The 23,214-nt window shown below is 44.0% G+C and overlaps 1 protein-coding gene across 8 annotated transcripts in view; it reads left to right on the forward strand.

Annotated features, from left to right (window-relative positions):
* Positions 1-23,214, forward strand: part of EPAS1 (endothelial PAS domain protein 1) — a 116,093-nt gene that overhangs the window by 33,083 nt on the left and 59,796 nt on the right. The window contains exon 1 of one of the 8 annotated variants that reach the window (XM_056357763.1): positions 3,665-4,127. The exons of 4 other annotated variants lie outside the window; for them this stretch is intronic. In XM_056357763.1, the coding sequence (XP_056213738.1) occupies positions 4,102-4,127 (26 nt within the window). In that variant the 5' untranslated portion in view covers positions 3,665-4,101. Of the gene's footprint in view, positions 1-3,664; positions 4,128-21,863; positions 22,521-23,214 lie in introns of those variants that run through there. 3 more of the 8 variants (XM_056357760.1, XM_056357761.1, XM_056357764.1) reach the window with 3 other exon arrangements.

Here is a 23,214-nt window from a genome sequence, read left to right on the forward strand (position 1 = left end):
CCCTGCTAATAAATTAACCTGAAGTTTGATATTTTTCTGTCTCATTTGCTGTCACGTGTAATAAATGTGCTGTGGCTGTAGCTTATTCTGGTATGAGTAAGGGAAGAATCCTGTCCCTTTCCTTCAAAGGATCAGCTCTGTTTCAGTAACAGGGCTCTCCTTTCTCCCCTTCCCTTTCCCATAATGTCATTATTTGTTATTACAAGTATCAACCTTTTGCTGTCATCCTTTCTTGCAGTATTGAGGAGCCAGAAAAAGAAAGAAGCCAAACAGGGATCATTAATGAATCTGAAACACTTAGCCCTCACAATAATTTGTTTTCAATAGCTGCTTTTAATTTTAATAATAATGCCTCCCCTGCAAGGGATTGAGTATCTGTGTTTTCTTCTGACTATGCTGGAGCATTAATTGCTGAACGGTGTTGAAGTTCTGTATGTTTTACCAATACTCTTCAGCCAATACAGGTGCCAGTAGCATGCATACATAAAACAGTGTACTAGAACTGATTTCACTTCAGTCATGATAGCTATGCGCATTCAAACTGGTGCAAGTGCTGATTTGGATGGTTGATTACATACATATGCATATCCTGAGAAAAACAACAATGTAGCATAATGACTGGTGCTAAATCAGGGGTGTGTTTCAGAATAAATGGCAGTAATCAGGAGCTTGCCTGCATCTTGTTTGGGTGATGGGGTGTTCCTGCCTGGGAGCACCAGAAGGGTGAGCTGAGCGCTGGGGCCCAGTCACTACAGTCTGCAGATTTCCTAGTTTGTCAGTGTATTTTAAACTTGAGGGGGGGTTGTGAAAATTGCACATATGCCACCGTTTGATTTTTGTAAGTCTTTTGTTTGTTTTTTCCCTAGAGCCTAGTCCAAATGCAGTTAACCCAAACACAGTCAACCTAAACCCTTCAAGAACCCACCTGCTATTCCGACAGGTATCAATGACTCTTTCTGAATACCTCACCTGAAGTTTGCTTTCTAGGAAACCAAAAACCTTCTAACCTTCTGTTCCTATAGCATCTCTAGAATAATTCACATAGGAACATTGTGGGTCGTCTCCTGTAATTTCCAGAGCAGAGTGGATGACATAACCACCTCTATTTTCTCTGACCACTGAGGGTAAGGAAGCTCCATCTGCTATGCTGATTCTGCTGGAAACCTCTTAGCAGGGGGAAAAAAACAGAAGCTAACCTCTGCTAAGGTCAGCTCAGGCAGTTTCCTGGATACTTTTTCCCTTTCCGTGAGCTTTTCTCTGTGTTACACCTACTAAGCTAAGTGTAAAATGTAGCAAGCACAAGATAAAATGGAAGGAGTAACATGGGAATATGAAAGGGAAAGAGCCCTTCCAATGGTGGTAGTAATTGAGAGGACAAACTGTGCCGGCCGTCAGTTTGAGGGCTTTCTCGGCTTTCCTGGTAGTTGTAATCTCCTGCAGATTAAATAATGCACGTTTGTAGAGTGAATGCATGCACGGTGTGGCTCCTATCGAAGCTTCTGATAGTCCAAGATTAGAGAAAGTCCACCTTAGGGTGGATACTGCTCTTAATAAATATTGACTGACTGTAAAGGAGATCAAAACAGGAATGCGGTGCATTTGAGAATAAAATTATGTGATTCTCTCTACTGTTCTCCAACAAGGAGAAAACTTTCTCTGTCCCTGTAGGTGCCATGGGGTCTCTTACTGTCACAGAATACATCAAGTAGAATGACAGTGCTATTAAAGATATACTTGATCTTTCCTTCCCTGAATATTCCCTGAAAAGAGAGGGAATTAACTGAAGTAAGCTCTAGAAGACAGGCCATTTGTTTTCCTCACGGTCAAGATGGGGAGCTCAGTTGCCAGAAATAATAGTATAACCAACTTTAGGAATTGAAGTTGCAAGGGAGCTTGTAAGAATTACTCAGTCTAGCTTGCTTCACCTTCCTGACGAAGCAGCAAGACTGTGGTTTTGCTGGGTATTGACCTGTGCTGATGCTGAAGCCCACCAGTCTGTGTCCACAGAGCAGGAGAGGTGGTGGCTCTTGAGTGGCACTGAGATGTGAATTCTCCGGTTGTCAAAACACCTTCAGGCCCCACTGGTCAAGAGAGCAAGAGATTCAGACTGTTGATTAGCTGAACTATATCCATGTAGGCAGAGCCAACAAGAGCCAACGGGCTAGATGTGAAATACTTGAAAATTTTGGAGTGGTTTAGATTTAGTCAATTTGAATGATTTTCCTGTCTGATTTTTGAAGGCAAGTTGTTTATCCAAGTGAAGTGCTTTAAGATACAGCAAGGAGTATTGACATCAGCAGAGATCAATGAAGGACGAAGAAGTCTATTTAATCTAGGAAATGAGTGACTTGGCTCTTTGATCCTATTGCATTCTCCTATTCCCAGAAGGTTAAATTTAGTCCTGCATACACAAATTCTGTTTGACTAAGTTTACTTAGGTTTTAAATATTTGTGGGTTTCTTTTGTTTAGGTTCTCTTGTATAACGAGAAAAAAACCCACAACTGTTACCACATAATTAGGCTGTTGCTGTGTAAGCATGTATAGCTCTTTTCAGACTTGAAGCAGAATATGCATTTCTTTAAACATTCGTATTGTATAAAAGGAAAAAACCCACACCCTCTGACCCATTGTACACAAACCAGCCTATGAAATAGCATAGGGAAATTGCTCAGCTTTGAATAGCAAGAAATAAATCTAGTTTAGCTCATTTTTGCCTGCAGTACTTCTATTTGCCAGGAGTGCTGGAAAGCAGATGCAGTTTAATGTAAAGGTGTGTGTCTTGGTTTGAGATGTAAAAATCTAAGTTAAGCCTTAGAAAACCTGAGTATAAAACAACGTCTGAAAAATTCCTGCAATCCCTTGTTTAGCAAGGTTAGTTGCTTTAGCGTAAATTAAATAAAAATCAAAGTGAGGGTTGGTTGGTTGTTGGTTTTTTTATATTGATCTTAACTGCAGCAAATCGTAGCAGGTGCCAGCAAGGATGAGCTTTGGCACTCCTCACCACAGACGTACTTCCCTGTGTGTCACCAGCCGGGAGTTTTAAAAGTGTGTGAGCTGAAATAACGCGGTGTGACACAGAAAATAAAATAGGAAGAGCAGGGCGAGGCGGGGAGCCAGAGGAGCGGTGCCCCGAGCTTCGAGCATCCCTCTAATCCCGGCCCCCACCGCCCTCCCGCCCCTCTGTGCGGGACCGGTGCTGGAACAGCGGGGCCGGTGGCCCCGCACACCGGGAGTAGCCCAGTGCGTCCTCCCAGCGCTAGCAGCGTCGTTACTAGTTTTTAATTTTGATGTAGTTGTGTAAATGCCCCCCTGCCTCGGGCCGGCCGGGGCGCCCCGGGGCGCAGGCAGGGCCGCTGCCCTGTTCCCCAGGATGGGAGCGATGCCGGGGGCGCGCCGGGGCCCGAGCGGCACCGCGGTGGCTCCGCGGCCGCGGGGCAGGTGCCGCCGCATTCCCCACCCCTAAGACGGCACAGCGATGCGCTAGGAGCCACCGGGGCAAAAACACCGGGGGGGGGGGGAGTTAAACAACTGACACCCCCTCCCCCTCAAAACAACCGGCGGCGGAGGGAAAGGCTTCCCGGTGCCCGCGGGCGGGTGCCCCCACCGCAGCCGGAGCGGTGCCGGTGGGGCCAACGCAGCCGGAGCGGTGCCGGTGGGGCGGGGGCGGCCCCGCTGACCCCCCGCGGCGCCGCCGGGCAGGCCGGTGCCGGGGGCGGGGAGGCCGGGGCGCGGCGGCGGCGCCCTGCCGGCCCCCATTGGCGGTGGCAGCGGGGCCGGGCCGGGCCGGGGCCGGGGCGGAGGGGGCCGGCCCTGCCCCCGCGGCCGGCGGCGGCCCAAGGTTTAAAGTGAGAACTTCTGCGGGCGGCGCCGAGCCGCACAGCCCGCTGCCGCGCCGCTCCTGCCCCGCCGCCTTTCTCCCCCGGGCGGGCCGTACAATCCTCGGCAGTGTCCTGAGACTGTACGCCCGCCTCGGGGGCGACCCGGCCGAACCGGACCCCCGCCCCGTCCCGTCCGTCCGCCCGCGGAGCCCCCGCGTCCCGCGGGCAGGTGCTGAGCCCGCCCCGGCCCGAGAGACGGTGCAGGAGCCGGCCGCCGCCGCGATGACAGCTGACAAGGAGAAGAAAAGGTGAGCGGGCAGCGGGCGAGGCTCCGGGCTGCTTGGGCCGCTTCGTCCTCCTCCTCCGCCGGCTGCCCCCGCGGCCGGGCTGTGCCGTGCCGCCCCTCGTGGGGCCGCGGCCGAGCTCCGCGCGGGCGGCGCTGCTCGCCTCCCACCGCCGCGGCTGCTTTGAGAGGGCTCCGGAGCCTTTGCGGGGCCAGCAGCTGCGGCGGGCGCTCGCTTGCCCGGGGCCGGCGGGAGAGAGGGGCCGCGGAGCCGCGCCGGGCTCCATCGGGGCAAGCCCGCGCCCTTCTGCTGGGGGAAGCGCGGTGCCGCTCCCGGTTGCCCAGCCGAGCCGAGCCGGGGCGCGCCTGCCCGGGCGAGCTGCCCCCGCCGGGCGGCACCGCAGCGAGCAGCGCCCCGGCGGCCGCCGCGGAGGCGGCCCCGGTCCCCGCGTCCCGAGCGGGAGCCGCCAGCCGCAGCGCAGCGGAGCCGTCCGGCCCCGGTGGGGGCTGCGGCCGGGCAGGTGCACCTGTCGGTGCGGGGCTGCCGCGCTGCGGGGTGGCCGCGGCTCGCGGGAAGGCAGGGCTCGGCGCCAGCTGGGACCTAGTCACTGGGGGATGATTTTCCAGCTGAGGACAGGGGTTTTGCAGGTAGCGCGCTCCGTGGCTGAGACCGCGGGGCTGGCACCGTCCGTCCGTGTGAGCGCTGCCCGCTGCGGTCCCTGCGGCCGGTGCGGCCCCGGGCGGGCAGCGGCTGTCCCGGCGGGCGGGGGGCTCGGGGGGCGCTGCGTCCCGCCGCTTGCTGTCCTCCGAGCATGGTTCAAAGCTGGATGTCCCTACTGCCTTAATGGACCTTCCAAAGGGAATAAACCTAACTGGCTAGGTTTTTTGTAGTTGCTTGAAGGAGCGTGTTTTTCTCTTGGCTCTAGGGATAGAGCGTCAAAATAAAACTCGCAAACCCGAACACAGCCGGTACAGGTGGAGATTAAGTAAAGACTTATCTAGTGGTGGCTCCAAGCCTATAAACAGCTCCTGTGGAGGAGGGAGGGCGCTGACACGGTGAAGGCTGCGCAAGTGAAGGAAGGTCCACGAAGTCTCGTAAGAGGGTATTTACCCCGTTTGTTTTGCGTGGCAGGCAGTCACAAGGCTGAGCCTGTTATTGGCTCAGGTCGCCGTTTTGGCTATAGATTGCCTTCATAAACCGTGTGATTTACAGGTTAAGAATTTTATCTTGTTATTTGTCACGTGTACCTTCCAGTCAATGATGCACTAAACTTTAAACACTGGTTTTTGGTTTGTATAGTAGTTCATTTTTTATTGAGTCACCTTATGACGATGTAATAGGGGAAGTATTGTAGTATAAACCATACGTTTTCCCATGTATCTAGCCTCAGTTTATCAAACGCTAATGTACTGAGGTTAAACGATTGCCTCAAGTGTGTTTTGCTGTAGGTATCGATCTTCTGTGCAGAGTATAAAAGGTGTACGTTTTGTGTCCTTGTGCATTCAACGAGAGTAAAAAGTTACAGTACAGTATGATGTATTTATAAAAATGTGTTATGGTAGTTTATAGGAATGGGAAGAATGAAATAGCAAACGTATTGAAAATACACCGCATTCATTGTATCACCTCTGTCTAACAAGGCAGTCCTAATTTCTCCAGGTTTAACCGCTTGTTTCCAAACACGGTGAGAGACTGAGCGCTGTCTGGTCTTGCAGGACAGCACGCTGAAGCGCTTTGTAGAAATACTCTTCAGGTACAATGTAGAAACTTCACAGGACTAAAGTTTGAACACTAATCCTGACTCTGTCACTGATTTTACGTAAATCTTGTGATATTCCAGTGACACTTTTCTGTCTGTCTCAGAAGTAGGCTAATTGTTATCTGGCTCATGGGATTGTTGTGTAAATTAATGTTTATGAAAGAACTGGGAGAGTATCAGGTGAGGGATTTAAGACAGCTGGCTTGTGTCTCCCTGCCTGCGTGAGTATGTACGGCCCTGCTGGTGATGCACCCTAGATCGCCTATTGAAATAAGGTTGTGTTTTTTCTTTAACTTTCCAATAATGTTATACAATAGATTTATTACCTTGAGTTTAACAGTTGCATTATTTGCTTGATCTCTAACCAGATATGCAGCTAGGAACTCTAACCTGACTCGCTAATAGCATTTATAAATCACTTTCAGCAAGAATAGGTGGTGGGGGTAATCTGGTTTACTAGATTTCCAGGCAGCTCTGGAACATATGTTTAGAGGAGCAGTTCTCTGACTGTCAAACAGATGCTCTATGGGAAGATAATCTTTGATTCTTTTAATGGTCCATTTAAGTTGAAGAGCATCCTCAGGTTCTTCTTTGAAGCTCTGTCTGTCAATAGAAAAGAGCAGTTGCTTTCTTTGGAACAAAATGTTACAGCACTTTCAATAGGCTGCTTTCCCACATTTAAAGTTAGTCCAAGATACTGAGCTGAGACTAATATCATTATTTTAACTCAACTGAAAAAACCCCAATACATTATCTATGCAGTCTGAAATACAAAATCTGATGTTTCTTAGAATACCAGTAATTAGAAACTGGGGAAAGGAGGAGTAAAAGGGTAAAACACATTTTAGAAAAATCATAAAAGCTAGGGGAAAAAAATACCTGTGATCACTGTGCAGTACAAATAGTAGATATGTCCCGGATTAATTAGGGCAGTCTTGCAGAATATCTTGGTGTGTTTTTTGATTATTTAGTCTTCATGTATTTCTGAATTATTTGAGGGACATAGTTGTTTGTTAGGAATGGATGGTGTGTTAAATGGACTGCTCTGGATGGACAACAAGGTATGCTTGAGAAAAGTTTGAAACCAGGTTCAGGGCAAATCAGGTACCACTGAGCAGGAGGCATCAATTGGCTTCACCTTTTCAACTGTGTTCTTTGGGGATTTTTGTGTTTGTTTTCCAGTTGTATGAAAAATAAACCCATTCTGCAGCTCAGGGAGATTCTGTGCTAGCAGTCCCCATATAATTATACAGTACTGTTTTGTCACCCTCATGATGTAACGTTATATAAATCTGTTTAACTTCTTCTGGTCCAGATAGTAAACAAACTGGATTCCTCCCAGTTGTTGACTAGGTAACTGACTGTTCTCAATGGCTCTTTCACTTTGGCCTTTACTGGATATTGAGCCCCTCTAACAAGACACTTTGTGACTCAATTTTTGCTGACCTGTACTTCAGGAGAGCGATTCTGCCAAGCTGAGGTCACTTTTGGCCTCTCCTGCTCAGGATGAGGAAACGGTCCTGACGGCACCGTTCTCCAGAGCTCAGGTAGTCGCTGGCTCCTGGTGGGTGTAATTTGGAGGCTGGGAAATGTGAGTGTTAAACTGCAGGTTTCAGGAAACGTATGGTCTCAGTTTTGTTCTACCCAGTATGCTTTCTGTTTTAATGTATGTCAGTATTGCCAGGTACGCTACCTCTGGACTGTTCCTCTGTGACGGTGGTGAATTAGATGATCTTGTCTAGCCACTTGCCAATGCAGGTTGTTCCTTATATTCTTGTAAACCTCACTTCGTGTACTTCAGCTGATGAAGCTTTGAACGCTTTCCTGTGCAGACTGTTGGTAGATTACTTGCCTATGTAAAACAAACGAACATTTTTGTTATTGCTCAACATCTCCCCACACATAGCCCGGGTATTTAATTTACTCCTGCTTGCGTCTGTTAATATCTGCCCTTACAATTTTTCTTATTTGGAATTATCAAAGGAAACTTAATCTCCTGAATTCATGACAAACAACCTGTTGAAACTGGCTGTGTAGCACATATTTATGGTATGTTAACATAAAGCAGCTTGGACTTACGTTTCAGCACCAAAAATGCAGGCACTTCATAGCTTGCAGGTCTTCTAGAGCTGACTCTGGCCACTTGTACTCATTGTACTGTGGTTTTGCCCCTTCTGGTTTCTGCATTCGCTGCCCTTTCTATATTTCTGTGGATGTGGAAAGGGCTTTTCTACCAGAGGGTGGCCCAAGGGCACATGAATGAGGAACGATGAGGCTGCCTGTGTGCCTCCCTGTCTCCCTTTGCCTGCAACAGTGCGAAGCAGAAGTGGGTTGAGCTCTGGCTTGGCGTCCTTGTCTATGGGAAAGCTTGACTTCTGCTGCGCAACTGCTGTGGCTTCACCTCTATAGAGCCAAAGCATTTGAGCTTAATGAGGGCTGAGTGGCTTTCACTGTGGGAGCAGGGTGCAATGCAGGTGCTTCCTGGTGTGTACTGTCCTCCCGAGGTTACCAGGGCTTCTAAGGATTTGTGCTTTGCAGGAGTGCTGCAAGGGCTGGCTCTGCTGTGTTTAGCACTTAGCCCAAGAGCAAGTTAAAAATCTAATACCCCTTAGTATGCAGCTCCTTTCTGTGTCATCTCTTTTTCACTTTGTCTTCTGATACCCATCATCTTCTGTCATGTATATCTTGTGTGGGTCATTGGGAATATCTTGCATACAGGAGGTGCTCTGATAATAGGAGTTTTGGGGTTATGCTGCTAATTTAGGTCACCCATCATGAGTATCAAAAATGAGTATCTCTGCCTTTCTGTAGTGTCTTTTTATTATGGTGCATTCACAAGCATTAAGTATTTTTTTTTTTCAGGTTCTATTTAGGAGCTGCTGTTAGGTATGGTGGGGGCAGAACTTGTCAACTATGGAACTTTTTGCTCTTATTTTCAAATGGATAACCTTTTCAAAACTGAGAGGATAAACATTAGAGTAAGGAAATGAGCAATATAAGGACAGGTTGTATTTTAAAACAATTTTGGATATCTGGAATGGTTTTATTCCTCTAAAGCTATTTGTGAAATGCTGTTCTGTTAATTACTCCAATAGTCATAGTCTTATGTATAACTTAGTAGTTATAAATACTTTTACTTCTAGTAGCTGGCACAAGGTTGACAGGGCCCTTCTCTCAAATTAAGAGAAAATGCAGGTACGGTTATTATGCAGCTGGCATTTTTTTTCTCATTTATCATTCTTCTGTTCATTTTCTTAAAAGGCAATACAATAAAGTAGTTATCTGCTAAGGATAAATCTTGACAGCTTATATAAGAAAAAATAACTGCTTTCTTAGATTTACAAGGCTACTTTTCATGGAGGGTCTTTCTGAAGTACATAAAATGGGAAACTGTATTTTACTGTGCATTTGGAAAGTAGATTAATGAAGTACATTAGGCCAATTGGCTGATAAATAGCTAATGTTCCAAAGTAACTCTCATTTAATTGTGCTCTTTACTTCTTGAGCTCAGATCTAATTAGGATTTTGGTTTTTTCCTCTGTGACTTTATTTATATCTAGAAAATGTAGTTGAAACAAAATCTACCATAATAAATTCGATTAAATGGATGTATTTAGGTCTTTAAACAGTTAGACTTGTAATTTAATTTATTTGACTGTTATTACAAAGAGTTTGGAGTTGAGTAGCGTATCCATTCTGCTTCTCTGTCCATTGCATTACATGACGCAGCAAATATTCACTATTCCATTCTATAGAAACTCATGAAATGTTTTGCCAGACAAGAAGCAAAGTCGTTGAATTTTTATGTTTGATCTTCAGTCAAAGAGCTGCCCTAGTCTTGACCCTTCCTCTGTGTGCGAATATGTGGAATCAGCAGGTTTCTTGGATTAGGGGAATGTTTAGGGTGTTGCCTCCAAAAAGATTGTCTGAAAAAATTCAGAAACTTTAGAAATGTTTTATGTTAGCCTGTGGGTGTGCGATTAATACTGGCTTATTGCAGCTTTATGAACAAGTTTTGTGCATCTGGGCAGGAGGAAAAAATACTTCCTTATTTTGATTCTGCTCTCAAGTGGGACAAAACCAGGATACTACAGTTCCGTAACATTTTTCATTCCTAATGCAAATATGTTGAACCACCCCCAAGTTACAAATACTTCTTCCTTCTGCTGTGTATGTATTCATATAGTGCTCTGCTTTCAAACAAACATTAAGTAGCATACGTTTTAATCTCAAGTATTTGTGCAGTATCTGTAGAACCAAACTGACTGTTTTCCAAAAAGGTCTCAACAACTTATGGGTGTTTCCAACAAGATACAGGAGAAGTATCCCTAATGCATCCCTAAAAATGTGTCTTGCCTGTGCCTGGCTACGCCTCCAGCCCCTACTTCTTGAGGTCTGTCCCTAAATCCCAGCTGTGACCTACATGAATGAAAACCCCAGGCCAGAATGCGGACAGGCTGTAAAGCAGGATTGTGATGGAGAGAACAGCCGGGCTCTGGCCATTTATGGGATTTGGCTGGGATTTGTTTGTTTGGTATTTTACTATATCATCCATAAACTCAAGAGTTATTGCCCCACCGTGATCTTAAGATAACTTACAGCAAGTAATACGTCTCCCCAGCTATTTTTTCCAAACTCAGCATAGTGGTGATTAAGTCACCATCGCTCTATAAACACAGTGCTCATTTTATGGTGTACCAACATGAAGGTAAAGTTAAAAGAACGATGATTCCCCCATGGGTATCTGCTTCAGTCCTTCAGACCTACAGAAAGAAGGATGCATTTATGAAACAGCATCATCTGCTATTTCTTACCGATCAGGGCTGGTGTCAAAACTACCTTAAATTTCTTTGAATTGGAGGGAAAAAAAAAAAAAGAAAGAAAGAGAGATGAGTTTCTGCTGGGTCCCGTCATGCTGGTGTGGCTGTTAGCTCTTTCCTGCTGCAGGGAGGGTTGCGCTGATGACCAATATATCCCATGAGATGCTGTTTCTCACCTTCCATGCTGATGTGCCCATGACCAGTTTTAACACCTTAGCTGTCTTGTTGCTTTTGGCATGGGCACTATTCCTGGAAGCTTGAGCCATAGCAGAGGGAGAGGTGATGGTACACCCCCAGCCTTGGGTCCCATGCTCTACTGGGTTGTCCTACTGTGGGTTTTTTTCCTTTTTTTTTTCTTTCCTTTCTTTCCTTTTTTTCTTTCTACCCCCACCCCCCATCCCCTTCTACCACCCCACCCCCCCCTACAGAAAAGCTGTAAGTGCCGACTTACAGTGCAGTCTGTTGTCTGTCTCAATTTTTTTCCAAAAATCACTCATTCCCTGTTGCTTTGACTTCCTTCTCCACAGCCCTGACAGATTAGAAGGCTGGAGCACTGCAGCATCCCTTTATATTTGAAGTACTGTGTACGTTCAACTACTTTGACAAATAACATTTTGAAGCTAGAGGAGTGTGAGCAGTCTGACCGTTTCTTTTTGTTTCAAGAAATTGTGTTATCTAAGGAGAGGCTAAAATTAGAAGTGATGTGGGGAGGTTTGTGTGTGTGTGTTATGTTTTGGTTTGGTTTTTTTTTAACTGAGCAACTCTTTTAATGGATGAATCATATGGGTGTAACTTATGGCACTTGATAGCATGCAGTCTGTCTGAAGGTATATGTATAATAAGTCCACCAGGATCATTTAGAAACTACCTCAAACTACTGAAATGTGAACTTAATCTACTGTAAATATTTGTTACTCATTATCTAATATATCAAAATACATTTGGTTTGAGTTACGCAAATGAAGGTAAGATATAAGGTGTGAGTTTCGAACAATGGGTTACTGACCATTAGAAGGAGCTGCAGATGCAGTTGGTGGAGCAAATATTTTCTGTAAAAGTAAGTATTTTCTTGGAAAATAATTTTCCAGAGCACAAGGGAAACAAGAGCTTATATTGGAATAAAGTGTGGGGATAGTACTGAAAAAATGGTCGAAACATTTGGAGACTGCTGAAACTTTTTAGATTTGCCTTCATTTTAATAAACTTTCTGAATTCCTGAATCTAAAACTGGATGTATTAAATTTTATTTGGATGACACTTAAGTAATTTTTAGCCTCTTTTTAATTTAAAGATATTCCGCCCCGCCCCCCCCCCCCCCCCCCCCCCCTTTCTTTTCTGGTGTTTGACTCAATTGTTTTTTTTCCCCCCAATGATCTTTGTTTTACCAAAAGCCATGAGACACACACGTTAATCTGGTTTGGTGGCTTGACCTCAATCAAGTGCCTGTCTTTCAGAAAGCATCTTTTATCTGCTAAACTAAAATATTAAGTATTCCTTTTACACTAGTCATGAAGTCCTCATCACCCGAGTCCTTGAACTCAAAGCAGTCCCAGTCTTTCAAAAACTGCAATTGGTTAAACAAGTTACCAGTTCTGATGAAAAAGTTTAGTCATCTTTGGATTGGGTTAGGCAGGAAGGGTGACTTGGTGATGACAAAGGTCTTCTCCAGCTTTGGTTATGTGAACAGCTTTTTAAAGACTGTTGTATAATTGAAAACATGGCAATAAAGGCCTTCCCTGCCCCACATAACTGGCTCCTGATATGACAAACAAGAAAGTCAAAATGCGGGAGAGATGAAAACAGCATGTTGCAGAATTTCTACCTTTGTTGTTCAGAGTCACATTCTTGAAAACCTGTCTACATGTCGTGAGAGAGAATTCTTTGCCTTTCCCAGGAAAACTGTTGTTTTAAGTAACAGGTATTGTTATGTCTTGAAATATAGTAATCCCAGGTGATATACACCTTTGGCCTACTACATGCATTTTCAGTAGGTAGTCATCATCTGAGTCCCTTGGTATATATTATTTATACACAGAAGGTGATTTGCTGAGCAATGAAGCCAATGCGATGGCCTGAATAAGTTCCATGAAATCTAAAAATGTGCCCTATTGCTTTCCTTAAAAGGGAAGGTTGCTGCTAATTTGTAGTGTCAGAGGCCTTATGAACTTCTTAAAATCTTTGCATGGGAAAAATCCATTAAGAGCTCTGAATTTTGGTGCAAGTCATCTCACAGTGTTCAAAAGTCACTGCATAGTATTTTTCCGTTGAGATACATTCATGTGCTTGTAAGATAAGTATTTGCTTAGGTAATAAACTGAAGGAGTATGGAGTGGGATGGTTATTGGGCAGTTTTTATAAAGGTGGTGGAAGTATGCTTTAAAGAACATTCCTTGTATTTTGTTTCCGCCATTAGCATATCTAAGGTCTTTACTGCCATAAAAAGGTACTTAAACTCTTGGTATCACAGTTGTGGTTCGCACTTGCATTTGTATGATAAACTACAAAGCAGTCCCATTCAGCCATTGTGTTTCCGACATTCTCGTGGCTGGTGTTGGTCTTCCAAGCCCTGTCCTTTCATTCACAATGGTATCACCCTCTCTGCCAGTAAATTCTTGGTGTCATTGGGTACTCCTCACAATACTTCAAAGATCTTTGTGACATTAACAAATGCTAAACCCTCCAACCCCCACCCCTCTCTGTATTTCTATATTTGCAAATGGGGAATGTTGCTAGGAATGCGTCAGACTATTAGCTGTAGTTTGTGTCCAAAACTTGTTGCAAATACCAGAATATCTTCTGCAATTGTATGCGTTGTTGCACCTGGTTAATTTTTGTATGGTATTATGATGAAATTACATACTCATCACCTGATGGCAATGACACTATCTTCATACTTAGGTGGTTGTGGAGAGTATTGACTTAAGGCTGATATGAAGCTTTCTTAGAACAAAAGTGTTTTTTGAATGATCAATGGAATTGCAGCATCATACATACATGTGTGAGAAGAAATTAAACATTAAGTGGCTTTATCATGCCACAACTCCTTAGGCAGTATTTCTCTGGTAAACCCAGTGACCAATTATAGCTATACTCCAGGATTTTTTCTAAGGACTCAGTTGCCTCCAGTGTGTTTCATAATCTATGAGAAGATCGGAAATTGATGGAAACTTTTCTGGTATTTTTCCTGTAGATCATTCACCAGGTGATTCTTCTGGGAAGGCTGCATTTGCTCAGTTCTCTGAAGGGGTGAGCCTTTGGGAATGGCCTCTGCATATTACCCTCGCTGGGAGGGAAGAGCTGTCTTTGAAGGAGTGGGCGTGATGGCTTTGGCTGTCCCTGGCCTTTCTGTCCATCCTTAAAGGGAACCTCTGTCACAAAGGAAATCCATGATGAATGTAGCTTTTTGTTTACTACTTCCAGTGCATCCCCATCTTGGCCAGGGCAACTGTTTCCCATCGTCCTTTAAGCCGACTCGTGTTCATCAGGGAATGCAGAGAGTTGAGATTTGCCAACACTCACACTTGAGACAGGTGACCTTCGCTTGCAGAGGAGGAAATCAATACAGTATCTAGCTAAGATGATGCCTGGTCTTAACAAAAGAGCATTACATACATTTTTAAGAAAAGGTAGACATTTGGGGAGATTGACCGCCTTTACTGCTTAACAAAGCACTTTTACATGTGTGATTTAGAGGAAGATTTCTTGTTTTACTGATGGAATGTAGCTTGGTTCAGCTGTGGGTGGGCTGTTCATGTGCTGCAGCTGTAAGATTATCAGTTACTGTTAATAACTCCAGATCTTTTTTTCCCCTGAAAATTATTTGAAGGATATGCATATTGCCATTACTAATCAGAGGTGTTTTTATGGGAACATCCTTTACATGCTCAAATTGTCTTAGTGCTGCTACTGGCTTTTGCATAGCAGTAAAGCCATATTTATGTTCGCAATGATTCACAAAAGGGGACTATCCCATCCACTTAGGCATGTGCTGGCTTGAAAAATGAAATAGAAGCAAATGCAGGTACCTTGAAGGAAACTTAATGCTGGTGTTTCGAAACACCCATTATTTCGCATTTAAGAAAAACAAACCCCCCACCCCTACTTTTGTTTGTCAACCATGTGGCTGGCCCAAACAAAGCCTCTTTGGCATGGGGACTTGGGCCAAAGTGCAGTGAAGCTGAATAAAATAATGTTTTGGACTCTGTCTCTTGAGCTTGTTCGCCGCTCTCAGCAGAGCTGGCTGTGAAAGCCATGCCTGGTTGCTGACCTGGCCACTAAACAGCAGCTTCAGCAAGTGGTTCTGGCCTTTTGCTGCTTATCCTGTCGCCTTCCCCCTCCACACCCTCTCTGAAAGTCCTTCTTGCTCGGCTCCATCTCTTTGTCCAGCTGGGGACTGGGGGTGCTGGGCTAGTAATGTAGCCTGGACCGAGTGGCTGATCTCCGTCATTATGCTCACTCTCCAGTCAGGAAAACTGGGATGGTAGCATATCCTTCCTTCCACCCTTTGTGTGTCTTATTTATTTGACTGTAAACTTTTTAAAGTAGGGACTTTTTATTTCTGTGCCTAACACAATGCTGTGGCAATGCTGGCAAGAAGTTTGTGTGATAAACCTAACCTGAAAGTGCTTAAACAGGGTGGTCAGATGGAAGGAGTTTGGTCACCTCTTGCTCTTCTTATGTCGCCTGGTTAATTGCTTTCTTTACCGCTGAATATTATCCCCCAATATGTAGGTTACAGAGATATCCACCCACATTTGGGTGACCTACGTTTTCATTTGCTTCACCTTTGAATTTGGCCCTCCTGTCATCCAAGATCCATGTGCAATTTAGATGACCCAAGCAACTGAGGAGATGGGGTGGTGTGGCAGGGGATTGCAATGCCTGAGTGTCTGGGAGATTATAAAGCCCCTTATTCTTTCAGATTTCATCATAAAGCAGGCAGGTGAGCAACCCACAGGGCAATAAGAACAAAAAGGAGGGTTTGACCATCACACCAAACCGGTCTTTTCTGGAGATAGGGAGTTCAGTAGGATTTCAGCCGGCAATCATTTGCTCTCAGTTTCTTTGAACTGAGAGCTGTAAGAAAGGACAGCAGTGCTGAATGACAGGGTTAATCTGACAGGGGTTTAGAGGTTCGTACACACAAGCTCCTTCACACAGACCACTTTGAAGCCTGTGGATCTTCATTCATTTTAAGGCTTCTCCTGCATACGGGTGGCAGGGCAAGCCTGAAAAGGGAGCAGCCACATTTTCCCGTATAAAGAAAAGACACTGAGGAAAGCCTAACATTTCATACAGGCTTTTACTGCCAGCTTTGCATACTGTATATGCAGGCCCTGAAGAAGATAATGCAAGAAGCAGTGTTATCTGTACAGCACCGCTCCTTTCTCTTTGCATGCTAAATCTTGGGAAAACATCCCCCATCCCCCAAACCTAAAAGCCACATAGTGTAACTAAATTGCAGCTTCTCTACAGGCAAGTGTGAAGCAATCAACCACAGTGAACAGCACTATTGCTTTCTGACTATATATATGTATATATATATATTGTTTATTTTAGGGGAAGTAGATGACAACAGATGGTGCTTATTCAGAAAGCAGTGACTTTTCCGTGCTCTTCCAACCTGGGGAATAAAAAGAGCAAGGAGCAAAGTCTGCTTTGCAGGTCACAGTAGGGATTTCAGGTGCAGGAGCAGAGGTCCACCCAAAGATATAGCTCAAAGAGGAAGGCTGTCTGCAGCCTGACCTGTTAAAACCTTGAAGAAGAAATCATGCCAACATGAAGTCATTATAGAACGTTCCTTCAGAGGGAGCTGATGTGGCGAATACAGTGTGAGCGCAAAATGATTTCATGTTGTATTGCATTTTGAGTAGGTTTCAGCCATGGAATGAATGAGTCTACAGAGTCACTTGCACATTTGAGCTGTGTGCTCCTGTTGGTTGAGTTTTAGTTTCTATTTGTACCTTACTTAACAGACTGAGCACTCTGGCTTTTGTACCAAATAACTGCAGCTCCAAAATCTTTCAGGCCTGATCATATGTCTAGAATTTTTATCAAAATGGGCTTCAGTTCCTGCCTGAGACCTCTGGGGTACTCCTCTGTGGAAAATATGATATAAACTGTTTAAAAAGGAATTTCATGATCATTCCACTTGGGTTCTACTTCTGTTAGCTGGTGGATTAAGCAAATGAAATGCTCAAACACTTGGTAAGGTATGAGGAAAGCAGAGCGAAGGATCTGTTCTTACACTGTTACTTGTGTAGGAAGTCAGTTCTGATTTACCAAGTTCTAAGAAGGAAATGTTTAGTGGGCAACTCTGTATCAGTACACTCTGTTTTGAAAGTATTTAGTTTGCTCACATACCAGGAATCATTGTGGGACAGTCAGTGAAGCTGTGAAATATGAAATTACTGTACTGAAGGAAAATAAAGAGAATGCCTTAACCTAGACAGATACTAGCTATTGAGAGTCAAAAAACCACCACCACTGCCACCCTCCACTCCACAGAAAGTAAACACTTTATTGCTTGTGGTAGGTGTATTATAGTTTGTTGTAGCTGAATATGAATGGCATATGGGAGGTCTGGAGGAGGATTTTGGCTGGGCGAACTACTGGGAAATGCAATCATCACAAGAAATTTTAATAGAAGATTTATAGAAGATAAGACTGTGATTAGAAGAACTATCCTCTTTAGCCTGTTATTTTGAAGAATCAAGACTTACACTGTTACAGTGTGTCTCTTGTCTCCATTCCTGAGAGCGCTGTGAAGATCTCAAGGATGTTAAATTCCTGGGAATAGGTATTCAGAAACAGTGTTGTAATCGCTTCAGGGCAAGGCTGCAGTACGAGCACATTCCCCTGCAGAGACCAGAGGCTTCCTATGACTGAAGGAGTCGGAGTGCCCCCTTAGGGGCTGTAACTCCAGCCAGCTCCATGCTCGTTGCTCACTGTGCCTCAGGTACCAGGGTCCAACAGGAGTCTGCAGAGCCTGGAGAAATGTAGTTTTGCTAGTGACCTCACTTGCACAACAGCCCGTTACTTTTGTAGCATGGTTCACTACTTAACACTTGTGAATTTGCAAAGCATTTGCTTTGCTATTTGGTAGAAATAGATACAGATAAAGTGTTTTTCCTTACTCGGAGTATTTCTGAGTGTTTGAGTTTGCTTAGACCTGACTGGGTTTGGATGAAGAAATGGGCATGCAGCTATGATTAATACCAACACTTGATACTGTTAGATGCTTTAGACTGGCCACATTAAAACTACCATAGTATGCTCGACTCGGACCATGAGAAGTGCAGCTGGACTACTTTCTGCTGGACAGCAAATGTTGTCTTCAACCGGAGAAACAACTGCACTTCTGAACAGCTGTAACTCTGGATCCAGCTGTAGAAAGGCCTTTTCTGGTCAGAGAGGTCCAACTGTGCATGTGTTTGGTGTTGGTTGTCAGGGTCATGATTAATTTTGGGCATTGTTATGCCAGTAATAACAATGAAGACATTGTCACCATCAACATTTTCACTTGTTGCTGCAGTGCTTGTTTAATTACTTTTGCAAAAGCGGTGGGTTATGGGAACCTTTTCATGTGCAAACCGTGGACAAGACAGGAATCTCTTGTTAAAAGTTGCATGTGTTTGTCGTTCCCGTAAGTGATACCAACGATGAAAACTTAAAATCAGTTCATTGGCATTGGCAATTGGTATCTACTAGAGATCTGTTACGCTTCTCAGAATTGCTTCCCCCAGTCAAGGCAGTGCCACTGGTTTTTGTTTGCATTATGTATTCACTGGAAGGAGAGTGCTATTGTGTGTTTTTTTGGGGGCGTATGCAAACATAAAATAGATTCTCTTGAGAATGCTTTGTCTACACTCATCACAATTGGTAATTGTTTTGTGTTGTGTAAGACTTCGCATGCTGTGCTTCTTATTTTTGGCCGTGTGTGTGAACCTCAAAATGGACTCCCACCTCCAACCTTTTCTCATTGATATTTTAAAGGTGAATCCTACAACAAAGCATAACATGAAGTCATGTATTGCTAGGTGATGATGTTTGCCAAATTAAGGCCAATTTTTTCAGGCATTTTGGAAATAGTTTGCTGCATTTTAATGGATATCTTCTTCAAGTAGGACCTGGATGAGGTAGTTCTCACAAATGCAAAAAAAAACCAATTACTTTCTGCATGGAAGCAGATTAAAATAGCGTAATCGTGTGTGAGGTGGGTGTCTGTTTTTTGTGCCAAGTCCGCTTGCAGAGGTCATTCCAAAATGCCAAGGAAAAAGGAGTCCATAACCCTCATGTATCCTATCAACAGAGTGCCTTGAGGTAGAGATGGGCAAGATGTGTGGAAAAAATGAGGCTTCTGCCAAACGTTTCCTTTGTAGGTCACTTATTGTAGTTGAAATTACAGGGAGCGTAGAAAGCGTAAGAACAAGCGGTCTATTAGCAAAGCCATGAAAACAAACTATTTGCCACTTCTAACAAACGTAGGACCAAAATATGCCTCAAATTTTAAAAATAAGTGAAGACTTGGCGAAAAATAACACCCGGGTTTATCTGCATTTCATCAGGTACGTGGCGTCCTGGAATGCAGCCCACTGGCAAAAACATGGGGAGTGTTATCCTTTGCAGTACTGGGAATGTTCTCTGCTGAATTTGGCGCCAATGACCGAGCTTTGCTTGTTAGCTGAAGTTCACACAGACTCCTTGCCAGGCCTGCCCAGAATGCTGTCTCCTCTGACTTCCTGTGGTCTTGCATAATATTTCCTTGCTTCTTGTATAACTGTGGCTGGATCTGGTCACTGCCCAGTTTGTATGGTTGACTTTTTAAAAGGCCAGTCCTGCAAACGTGCAGCTGAACCATGTCAGTGGCAGGAGGCGTCCCGGTGGTGACGTCGATGGAAGTGCCCTTCCACAGGGAAGCCGCCGGTGGCGGGGGCGTATGGTGATGCCGACATGTCTGAAGGCCATAAAGTTGACTGCCGCAGCCTCGTGACAAGATAAGCATGAGGCACGACTTCAGACTGACTGTGCCTTTGAAATATGCACTGCTGTTGCTCTAATTCCTGCAACAAATATAGGTGTTAATTAAGGAGAGGGGAGGTAGCACTGTGGGTGGTGTATCAATGGATGAGCAGGTTTTCAGAGCACTGTAAAATTGTCATTATTGCTAGTAGCCACCCAAAAGTCATTACATCTGCCTTGAAAATGTGCTCCAGGTATCAGGGTGTTAAAGACAAGGATAGCAAATCAAAGCATTTAAGAAGAGTCTTCTCATTCTGTGGGTTTTTAATGCTTCTACCCAAATTGTTTCTACAATTGTCTGCTGTTAAAATATGCACTAATTTTGCATTGCTGTTGAAGCAAGTCAGGTGTATTTACTAACCTTTACCTTAGCCTGGATTTTTTTGTATTTATGTTTTGAAAGTGAATTTCATAGCAATTTGTGCCATGTATCTGCATTTGTACTGATTATTTTTCAAATATTTGTGTTTATAAATGGATTTATAAATGGAGCACTGTATAATTACAGAGCTTTGTCAGTAACTAAATTTCAGAAAGACGCTTGTCTAACACGACACTTTCTAGGACTCCCTTTTAAAGGCAGTTTTTGAACTGTCACTCATGTTCTTTGGCAACCCTGTTCCTGGCATGGTTTTGAAAAGCTGAACAGTAGAGATTACAAAATAGTCAATTCAGTATGTTTGTAAACTTACTCAATAAACTGTACTGATTTGTGTGTTATAGTTCCCAGATCTTGTATCATCTTCCAGTAAATGCTATCTGTTGTGAAGAAACAGAAGAATCATTTTAAGGGAAAGCATTAGAATTGACTTGGTCATCGCAGTTATGTGAGATTTTGTTTAAATAATCTCATACGTCATCTCTTCCATGAATCCAAGTTATGCAGTTGTCGTAGTAACTTTGACATCAAAAAGTTCATGCTGCCTACACATGACTTCTTGCAACACTGTCTATTAATCTGAGTAGTTTAATGGTAAATACACTTCTACTGGTTCATGAGTGTTATGAGGCAGCTTTTCTGGTAATTTAAAAGTGGTTTATTACCTTGTATTCTTAAGATCAACATTTTAATGACTACAGGCTAGCTAATATAATTCCTGTCAAAGTAACATAGTGGTGACACTACTGACATCCAGCAGACCATTTTATAGTATTGTGAATGCCAGCGCTTCTGGGGGTTATGTATTAAATATGCTGCGTTTTTGGCAGATGGATGCAAAGCCAAATTTCTTAGTATGGCTTGACCTTACAGCTCTAGCAGCATGGATGCCAAATAAACCAGGTTCACCTCAACATGTTTTTGCCAGTGATGGAGAAGACACTTTGTGCCAGTACTGCACTTGCTTCTTATTGATGGGTTTGGAGTCCTGGATGAGCCATACAAATGAGAATTGCATGTCAATTCAATTACATGGAAGTAGGCTGATGCTGGGTTGGACCTAAGATTAAGGAAGAAGTGTAAGAATTACAAAAGGTGCTGGGATGAGTATCACTTAGCCAGCTGGAGAGCAGAGTTCATGGTCAATAAAGAAGGATTTCCCTTCTGAATGGAAGCAGTTACAGAGAAATTTTAGGACCCAGCAGCCTGTTTCTTTTAAAAAGGTATTTGTCCCTCCTGTGTAAATCATCGGACCAGTTTTAAAAGATTTCAGAAAAAAATGTTTTGGCTTATAAAGTCTCAGAGCTGGAAATTTACTCAACATATAAAATAACAAGGTTTAGAAACCCTTGTTCAAAGTAGATGGGCTGAGCCTTAGTACGTGTATTGGCAACGTTAGAGAGGCACATGTGCCCTCTGAATCCAAATGCAGCAGTGTCTGAGAGGTCCACAGTCACTTGAGCATGTTCTTCCTGCTTTCTTTTTTCTTTGATTATTTAGAAACATGCACATGGGTGCTGTGGAAGACGTAAGGGTTTAACCCTCAGCTGCACAGGCAGACACATAACCGCTGCATTCAGTGGGAGTTTTGTCTGAAAAACCAGCTTGGGATTGTACAGTTGTATACATTTCTAAATATGGATCTCGTCAAGTAAACAAGCGTGTAACTGTACGCAGTAATCTACTTTTGAAGCTGGGGAACACCCTGCGTTGCTTGTGTGGCTGAGTACGTGGCCGCATCTCGAGCTTCATGTGAGCCGCTGTTCGGGACGCTGATCGCCAATCCACATGTGTCTCACCACAGGAGGGGAACGATGGATATCTCTGAAGGGTATAGCAGCCTCCGTCACTCGGCTTTTGGTGCGGTGAGATACCGCTCTCCTTTGAAGGATGTGTTAGGGCAGATACGCGCTTTCAAAATGCCTGTGCTCACAGATAAAGGCAGAAGGGAGCAGCTGCCTGACACTGGGTGTTTTCAGCCCTACATGCCTGCCCCTTCCTGAAGCTGAAGATTTTACTCAGTGTTTCTCAGGCTGAACTTTTACAGGAGCAAGAATAAACTTATCTAAGGAAGAGACTGTGTAAAGACTAACTGGAAACACCAGAAATGGGGTTACACCTACAGCTTCAAGGAGCATGAGAGCGTTTTTCATGAACCTCTTCATCGCTGGTGTGCAGAGGGGGAACGGAACGTAGTCCTGATTTTGTTTAGATACTCCTCATATGGGTATCACAGTTGAGAAAGAGTTGCTGATATTGATTTTATTTTATTTTCTTCTTATAATTTTATTTTTTGTAATGAAACTTGCCCTGAGGCTGTAGTCTGTCAGCAGGGAAAGCCAAACCTGTGACATCACCACAAAACGTGCCACGTCTCATGCAATATTGTGACTTGTATGCTGTAACTGGGGACCTGTGCACATGATGGAATGCTGTAGGTGTGTAATAACAATTTTATTATATGCTATACATCTGGTGTCTCTAAGTACTGAGGACCTTGGGAGTTTTGGAACAGCTTCTCCTACCGTCTGAAGTAGTAATTCAGTATACTTAGCCTCTTGGAGGATAGGTCTAATAACAACAATTAGTACCTTTGTATGTTTAAGTATGCTTAAAAAATTTAAATGGATGTGGTTTGAAAAAGTGAAATGAAAGAACTGTAAAATTAACATTAAAACCTAGCATATGCTATGATGAGGAAGTGTAGTCTAAGCTATACTACAAAAATTAGAGATCTGAAAAGCTCTCTGGTTGTCAAATCTGCCAGATCAAGCAGAAGTGAATAGAGAAACGTTACCGTCACTTAGGGTGCATTGGTTTTCGTTTGCATTTTTCAAAGGGCTAGGGAATGACTGGGGAGGAGGGGGAGGCGGGTGGAATAAAAACTTATTAAAACACACCTTTCTGAAATGTCAACACAAAAGTCCCCAAAAGAACGATTACAGCTTTCACACTTACCTTTTTCTAAACAGAAGAAAGAAAAAAAAAAAATGCTGTTTCTTTTAATGAGTAAGGATGGGGACATTTTTGAAGCAAAGGCAAAGAAAAGCTGAGTGCAATGAGAGTTGTAACAGGGTACAAGAGGTACACTTCACTTTTGCTGGTGCTAGTGCTCCTGCAGGCTGAGTGAGG

The sequence above is a fragment of the Falco biarmicus genome, chromosome 12, assembly GCF_023638135.1.
Source record: "Falco biarmicus isolate bFalBia1 chromosome 12, bFalBia1.pri, whole genome shotgun sequence".
NCBI classification, from domain to species: Eukaryota; Metazoa; Chordata; class Aves; order Falconiformes; family Falconidae; genus Falco; species Falco biarmicus.